Genomic DNA, 9,118 nt, shown 5'->3' with positions numbered 1-9,118 from the left:
ATGAGTAGTTTTGAGGATGTGCTAAAAGAGTCGGAAAATGTTTAAAACTGTGTGATATATATTTAAAGTAATATAAAGCATTTTTCTCTCCTCAATCATTTGAACATGGCCTCTGCAGTTGTGCTTTTCGTTTACAGGTGTGGCTTTCTATGAACTCAGCAACTGAGCTTCTGCTGAAGTGTAATTACTTGGGAAGAAAATTTACTTTTTTACTATAAGAATGAGGTGAACATTCTCAATTGTTGCACAGCATGTCACAAGCTTTAAAGTTATAGAATAGTGGCTCAACAGATGGACTTGGCCCGTCCGATCCAAACCAACCTATTCTAGCTTTGATTGTAAATTTACAGACCTGTTGACCAGTCTCAAGTATTTTGCAGTCCATCATCCTGAGGTCTGAATGATTAGTATTCAAAATATAATTAGGGTAATCGTTAGGATGAGAGGTAAGATTTAAACAAAAAAACTCACATTATTGGTAGGCTAGATGGAGAAAGCAGAACAGCTGAAGTCAGGTTTATTCTTGTAGATAAATCTCTTTTTTTTCCACAGATCTATGAAGGTTTGATTGGGATATGAGCTTATCCTTTGCACTAGAACACCATTCTTCAAATGTATAGAGTGAAATGCTATGCATTAACTTAGAGGTAGATTTTCTTCCTCGTTTATCTGTAAATGCTAAGGATCCATACCTTGGATATGCATACTGAAGCTATTTTGTATGTTTAGGAGCAGAAATTCAGCACAAGCAAAGAAAAAAGAGAGGTTACTAGAGGTGAGGAATTAAAATAAATCAGTATACAATTTCAATATCAGGCTTAGGTTATGTTAATACATATGACAGTGATTTAGGCTAAACCCATCTACAAATCAGATGTTAAAAATTGCTAAAGCCTCAACAGATGCTCTCTTCTCATAATGTATAAACATGGATAAAAAAAATCAAACATCAAAGATTTAAAGTGGTCAAACCTAGGGTCATTGATGACGCTGCTTAAGGAATTGTAGAGATCTTCCTCCGACATGTATTTCCAGTGCAGCATGATTCCCATCCCTTTTGCTGCCACACGGGTCATGGTGTCATAGTGGTCTCCAAAAAGGGGCACACCTACAACCGGCACCCCATGATACATGGCCTCGTAGATGCTGTTTAGGCCTCCATGGCTCAGAAAGGCCTTAGTGTTGGGATGGCCTGGTGAGTAGGAAACATAGATTAGTATACTGAATGGGACAGAAATCATCTACAGTATAAATTCTGTCATGCCTTTTGTCCTACATTCCTGTTTTATTTATGGCAGAGTCATGCACAAGACCCTTTCATTTAAACTGAAAAATATATTTGATTAGTTTAGAGCTTTCTCTATAAAATCTTGGTTCTTCTGCCAGACGTCAGTTTGAATAATTAAGCAATACACTATGATATTGCAGTAAATACAGTTTTTCTTTATCATTTTCCTGTTTATAATTGAAGGTTTTTTTTTTTTTTTTTATCGTGGCTCTGACATATCAAAAAGTAAAAAGTCAAGAATGGCTTAATTTTTGCAGACAATGTTTACTTTTTTAAACAAAATACAAAGATAGTTGTTATCCTCACAAATCAAGAACAGAAAGCGGCCTTCAGATTTAGACAATAATGAATCTGTGAAACAACTGTAAGTAATTGTATTGTGTCTGTTGTTTGTTTTCTAAAATACTTTTCTCATAGTCATTAGCAAAACCACATTAAATCCAGCTGCATATACTCACCCAGTAAGTCATTCTGTGGCATCCAATCAACGAGCTTCGTGTTGTTACCAAGGTTACTGGGTGTGACTCCGGAGAATCTACAGAAATAAGTAAGAACATCTTCAGGGCAAAGCTTAGACAGCTTTTTCAGTGCTAAATGCTTCCATTTACACTTTTATATAAAAATTTCCATTTCAGAATTTCAGTTTTCCTGTACTGCACACCATGAGTTTTCAACCTACCCACCATGAAATTAATTTCCTCATTCAAAACTATAATTCAGTCCAGTTTTACTCTCCTAGCTCCACCAAAGCTTCATATCAAGGTAAATTATAATCCAATAAAGATAATATGTACCCATGTCACATAGCTTTGCTGAACAGCAAAACAGACAGTAAAGGTTAATGAACTACTCATATCAGACTCTAAAGTCATAATGCATGACCTCATACTGTTTGTACAACAACATGTTACCTAGAAAAACCAATGACCTGTAACTACTGTACCTTGTATCCAGCTTTGACTAGGTGAGGCTTTTTTTTTTATATTAAAACAGTTTCTAGAACTTTTTTTCCCCACAAAAGCCAGCAGGTGGTATAAATGAGCAAATAGAAAAATATTGTGACCCTATTAATAAAACCAGCATAAAGAATAAGCTTGCATATCTTGCATTTAATTTGGAAAGCTGCTTTAACCAGCAATTTATTTTATTAGCTAAAAATATGATTTAAAAAAAGCTTAAATATGATTTAGGAAAGGAATTAGTTGATTCCTATGTTATGATGAGATAGATTGCATCTCTTAAGCATAAGGGTTTTATAACTAACTAGTAATGTGGTCATTTTCTGATTAGTGCTACATATTACATACCATAATCTAACACAACCTGTTCAATAGCAGCAATAGTATTCAATTTCAAGACCTTATTTGTCATCGACTCACAAAGAAAACTCTGATTGTTCCAACTGCAGTAACTTTAACAGACTTCCTCATATCAACAGGTATCGACACCTGATACCTATTATCTGTTGTTTGTCGGCGGCGATATCCCCAGTGTGCTGTGGGTCATGCTTTATTGCACAACTTGTAAGTTGTGTTTTTAGACCACACACATTTTTTGTTTGGTCTAAAAATTCTGTCATTCCCCGAAAATCTAAATATTTTCCAGCCTTAATAATGACATTCACAGGCAAAGAGAGACAAAACTGGCTGCTCTACTTTAAAGAAATAGGGGCAGAGATGACTATAAACAAAGTTCTGTCTTGCCAAAACTTAATTTGGGACAAAAATAATCAGCTGCTGCCAAGATGAGTAAGTTATTACTGATCATATGATGTAGGTTATTTATAATCCTTTATACAGGAGTATTTGTTTTTATTTTTAAATGATTTTTTTTTCATACAATGATACAAAGCTAAACTCTGAAATCTTAGTGAGATGAAAGACTGCACATTAAATTTCAAACTAAAAGAATTCAGCCAAATCAGTCAAATTTGTTAATGCAAGTCAGAAAGAAAAAAAATATTAGGTACACTATGAACAGAACAATTGTGGTTATTTAATATTATGCTGCTAGCTTACTGGTGTTTTAGGGTCATAGTTTATATAGGCACAATTTATTGTATTTTCTGGTCTAACTTTAGACGGTGTCAGTGGGTGGAGTACTTCCAGTAACACTTCTTCCATTGTGGAAGCATAGCTTTCGGGCTCCCGGTTGGGTTCTTCCATCTCTGGTACTGAGGTCACGGAAGTGGTTAAAAAGCTCCTAGGTGGCAAGGCCCCAGGAGTGGATGAGATTCACCCTGAGTGGGGCTGTGATGGTTAACACAACTCTGCAACATTGCGTGGACATCAGGGGCAGTTCCCCTGGATTAGCACACTGGGGTTGTGGTCCACCTATTTAAAAAAGGGGACGGGAGGGTGTGTTCCAACTACAGAAAAATCACACTTTTTATCCTCCCTGGTAAGGTCTATTGAGGGGTTCTGGAAAGGAGGGTCCGTCGGATAGTTGAAACTCGGATTCAGGAGGAGCAATTATTTGCAGATGAAGTGGTTCTATTGGCTTTATCGGGGCGTGATCCACAGCACTCACTGGAGTGGTTCGCAGCAGAGTGCAAAGCAGCCAGGATAAGGATTAGTTCCTAATCATATAATAATAATAATAATATAAATAACATAGTATAATAAATAATCATACCAGTGATAATTAACCTAACCATAAACATATATTTTCAGGTCCCCTTTATATCATAGATTAAGACAAAAAGCTCTGTCAGTGAGTTTGTTCCAATTGCTCATATTGAATTTGCTCCCATCACTATAAATCCAGTCCATATTTTCCCTGTCACCTTGCTTGAAGCTCAGCATACAGTCTATCTGGCTGCATCAGTATGAAAATTCAATGAGAAAGACTTGATGAGGTTCAGTTAGAATACACTCCTCATTTAACAGAAAAAAAACAGGCTTACTCTTCTATGAGTTTAAGTTCAAACTCTTAAAGAACAGGGCTACTTAGCTACTAGAGAGCCTAGAGATTGTGAATGGGATCAAGAGGATCATGTTGAAAGACTACATGATATAAATCACATTTGTTGGTGAATGCAACCTCTTTTGCTTACCATTTAATGATGTGTGTGGTCAGTGATGCAACACTATATGCAAGGTTTCTGCTACAAAAAAGATAATGTAATCTACTCAATGCTGAACAAGATGGAAACATGGCCTACTAATTGCTAAATGTCTAAAACATGTCAGCCTAAAAAAAGTTAAAACTGTGGGGTATTTCATTGTAAGAACAAAAGGGACAGCTTTTTAGAAGTCTTGACACATACATACTTCCTCTAGTCAACAAATAAAGTTGGACCAAAGTGAAATATTAGGTTTTAAAGCAAATATGAGGTTTAAATAATATGACATAAATTTGACTTATTTGAAATGAAAATGATCAGTTTTGATCAAAGTTAGAACTGAAGTAAAACTGGTTAATTTAGCTAAAACAGTCACAGTTTTTTTTTTCTGTTAACTTGGTACAAAATTACATTTAGCAACTTCAACGAGGTAAAACTTTCTTTCAATTTATGTCAAGCTAACCGATCAAGCACTGGATCCGGTTGTGACATATAGGACGAAGAAGAGCAGCTGAAACAAAGCATTTTTCATTCAAAAACACATTGGAGTGGGATTTGTCCAAAGATGGGGCAGCAGTTCCTGTCACTGGGTCCAGGACAGATGGAAGCACGTCTGGAAGAAACCATTATCCACTCACAGTTCTGGATCTGGGAGCATCTCTGGAGAATTTGGTAGACCAAAGGACATTGTGTCCAACGTGTTGGGTGGAAAAGACAACAGGAATTGGAAAGCAAATTGAAAGGTTTGCCAACTTTGTCCATGTGAATTGTTTTTGAGAGAAAGGTGGAATGTTAAGATACCAATTGACTGATTGATTGACTTTATTGTTCATATAGAAGAATGTGCCAAAGGAAGAAAAAGGTGCATGGGATACATACAGTGCGTCCACATATGACAGCACTGGGTTTCAGATAGAGAGAAACAGCTTATTGCACAGGGTATCAAATAGTAATTGCAGATTATACATTGCACAAATTATTGCCATTATACTGTTGCATTGTAGAGTCAGGTTACAGTAGGGATGAAAGTGCTCCTTTTTACAAATGGTGTTAAAGTATTTCACTAAAGGAGCTGCTCAGCTCCTCTACAGTCTGGTGCAAAGGGTGGAAGGTGTTGTCCATGATGCATGTGAGCTTGGAGAGCACACTCCTCTCAGCCACTTCCTTCATTGAAGCCAGAGTGTAGACTAGGACAGAAGGGGCCTTTCTCCCCCTCACTAGTTTGTTTTGTCTCTTTCTGTCTTGCTATGTGCTGCCAGGGGCCCTGTAGACAACAGTGTAGAGGAGGGCTGATGCCACCACAGTCATAGAAGGTTTTAAGCAGGGGCCTGCTCACTCTAACAAGGACCTCAGCCTCCTCTAGAGGTGGAGGCGGCAAATGGCAGGCCAACAGTTGGCCTGCCATTGTGAACCTAGCTTTGGTAAAAATATAAATGGGATGCCTGTCCAGAGGATATGGAGGGGGGGGGAAGGTATATTTTCCACTTTCTTTATTAAACATTTAATCTCTCTGAGCATCTGGTTTATATCTATAAAGGCCTACAGTAGCTTATATAGACATGGAGCGCTGCCGTTATGCATTGCTAGTTTGTAACTTTCCTTAAGTCATTTTTATTAATCGTAGCCTCTTTCTTTGCATGTGTTTTGTATGTTTGGGTTAGCATCTTCTATTTATTTGCAGTGTGTTTGCACTATGCTACGCTGTTTTCTGTAAATGCATTATTTCTTTTTGCTGAGTTTTTCCTTTAAATGAGTTTGTGCGTTCGTGTCTTGATCTAGTTTTTGTCTGGCAAAATGCAGCTATATGAACTGCATGACCCAGAGTGTTTTGTAGTGTGAAGCAAGCAGAGTGTGAAGATGTTGGATGTGTTATGGCGTGCATGTAAAGCATTTCCGTTCATTTCCTATGCATTCGCATGCAACAAAACAAGCTCCATCTGTCCATCTCTATCTGTTTCCCTCCCTAACTCAACGTCTTTTATCTCGAGTCAACAAAGCCTCACTTCATTGTCCAAACAGTCAAAGCCTGCATTCATGTAGCCATTTATCAAGGAAACAATTCATTTGGTTTCATTCCGTTTTTAACACATTAGTCATCTGCTACTTCCTATTGGTTTTTATTAACCAATGAAAGCTTTTTAGAAAATCTTTTCTCTGTTTTCATTGATTTGATATCAGATGTATGTCAAGATGCTTGAAAGAAAAAACATGTCCTCTTAATACAAAATATGAAAACCAAACATGGTGCAGCTACACAGAAACTACTCTGCAGCTAACAAAGGCGTATGTGACCATTATGTGGACATAGGCAGGGTAAATACGCAGAACAAGGGGAACATTTATTAAATGGGTGGTATAAAAGGTGTCTTGTTCTATTTGACTGGGATATTTCTCTACTAGGTTGCAATGGAAAAAATAAAAATCATATGACTCATGTTTAATTACTTCTTTGGCTTAATCTCCTCTTTATTGGATCCATGCAATTTGGTTTGCAAAAAAAAAAATTAAATGTCTGTTTAATAAAATATATAAAGACAGAAACAATGCAACTTTTTTTTAACACACTGAATAAAAAAATGTATAGAAAGTCACTTCATTACAACTTAAAACTGGGTACTACTAAGCATGCCTCTTTATATTGTTTTAATTTAAAAAGATCCTCTAATACTTTTAATCAGCTTTGAAAGATTTTAAGAAAATCCTTAAATTTATTCTAACAAAAATGATCTTTCACTGTGTTGCTTATGTCAAGTACGGAAAAGACATTCTATTCCGGGTCGCCCTTCCTATCTTTGCAAAGAAAGGAATGCAGTTTGTCAACTTTGAAACTTTATCCCTTCACTGCTTTCAGTGTACTTATTCACTATGCGAATAATCCAAACAGGATTAATTGAAAAGAAAAGAAAAAATGTGATTGAGGGCATAATTCTGTAATAATATAAAGCTTTTCTTTTCATCTTAACCAACAATCAATGAAGTCAAGTGCTGACAGGACTAAAACTCAAACTTGCCAACAACACAACTTATTACAGAGTGTTATTTTTAGACTAATAAAAAAAAAAAACAAGGAGTCGAACTAATTCACACTTAAAGTAAGAACACAACTTTATAAGCAAAAATTTTCAGAAATACAGATGAGCGAAACTTCTGTTGGGATTGACTTTTTAAAAATGTTTCTTTAGCCTTTATCTAACAAGGAAAATCAAGTTGAGATTAAAAATATAATTTTAAAGCTGGGGCAGAGCCCCAGAACATTAACTATGATGTGTATGTAAAAGTCACAGATGCTCTTGTTTGTTCCTATTGGATTTCGAAATTATTACATCATACTTAAGGCCAATCAATTTCATGATGTATTTTCCAATCACTTACAGCATCAAAACAGCTAAGCAATCTAGGTCACTGTAGTCAATGACTAACATGTGTTTAAATACAACAAGATAAAAGTTAAAGATTAACTTTTTTAGAAACAATGTTTGAAAAAACTGCAAAATTAGCACCCACTTTACTGGCTAAACTCCAAAACAATTACTCCCCTTGTTATATTATATTTTACAATCAAGGTCAGGATGCATGTATAAAAAATAGCAGAGAGTACCTTTGTGACTTTAGGGTTACGTTCTTATAACCTTTATATAAATACAAATAATACATCTAATTTTGGATACAACGTTGCCTTTTCACAACTTGTGAACTTTTTTAATTTTGTCTTAAAGGTATTTTAGTGGGCTTTATGTAATAGATCAACAAGGAGTAGTGCAGTAACTGAAATAATACATTATAATTAATTGTTATGAATAAAAAAAATAAAATAAAAAAAATGTATCATCTATTTCTATAACAACACTGAGATAACACTAAAGAAATGACTTCTGCAGCAATAACACCTTCAAGTCTCTAGCAGGTTTGCCCACAAATAAGACAGTGTATACTTGCAAAGGTATGTTATCATTTGGGCTGCCCGTCCACATGGCTCTGACAGTAAAAAAAACAAATTTGGCAACCAGGTTCAAGAGTGGGACAATTTCAAAACAGTTCTGTGTTTATAATTTCTCAAACAATTGGGTCATTGCTACCTGAGATTACGGCAGAAATAACAATTTGTCTTAAAGTTTTGTCTAATGGGACCAAGCCACGACATGTACCACTCTTACCTATTGGTGCAAAGTTAACTTTAATCAAACCTGGTGGTCTAAGATTATTCATTGAGAGCTCCTGTGTAACTCCCTCCTTTGAGCTTGAGGCGGTTTTGTCATCTTGGACAATCCTCTCCATCCTCTCCTTCACTTTCCACATCCAAAAGATAACCTGGCCAACATGCCTTCATCTCTGCAGCGTCAAACAATTTCTTCCCTCACACTTTTGTCAAACTGGTTCATCGTGCACTCACCTCTGCATTTGACATTTTCAACTCCCTTCCCTCTCTGGCCCCAATATAAACTCCATGAATTGCAACTAGTACAAAAGGCAGAAGCTTGCATCATTTACTTCCCACTTTACACCTGTAAAGCTTCACTTGCTCCTCATGTCCTTTTGCCAATTTCTATCGTCCATACATAAGCGAAGGCAAGGTTACTTTCTCACTTTAGGTCACAGTTAGAAAACCGACCCACTAAGACTTGCCTTCTATCTAAAAGTTGGCAAATATTGATATTCATTTTATGGTAACTTTATTTAGTCATTATTTGCTGTTATATATCTTTTAATTTTATTTAGTATGATGTTTATTGATATGATGATCTTGAAAGGTTCTTATAAATAACCTG

The 9,118-nt window shown here is 36.0% G+C and overlaps 1 protein-coding gene across 1 annotated transcript in view; it reads right to left on the bottom strand.

Moving 5' to 3' along the window:
- The window catches only part of ugt8 (UDP glycosyltransferase 8), a 34,087-nt gene that overhangs the window by 5,243 nt on the left and 19,726 nt on the right, over positions 1 to 9,118 (bottom strand). Inside the window, exons 4-5 of the mRNA XM_015376303.1 lie at positions 1,747 to 1,823; positions 973 to 1,192 (exon numbers count right to left, since the gene is read on the bottom strand). Coding sequence (XP_015231789.1) covers positions 973 to 1,192; positions 1,747 to 1,823 — 297 coding nt within the window. The remainder of the gene's footprint in view (positions 1 to 972; positions 1,193 to 1,746; positions 1,824 to 9,118) is intronic.

Source organism: Cyprinodon variegatus, unplaced genomic scaffold, assembly GCF_000732505.1.
Source record: "Cyprinodon variegatus isolate N-32 unplaced genomic scaffold, C_variegatus-1.0 Scaffold132, whole genome shotgun sequence".
NCBI lineage: Eukaryota > Metazoa > Chordata > Actinopteri > Cyprinodontiformes > Cyprinodontidae > Cyprinodon > Cyprinodon variegatus.
The sequence above is the reverse complement of the archived record's forward strand: the minus strand, read 5'-3'. Positions and strand labels throughout refer to the sequence as shown.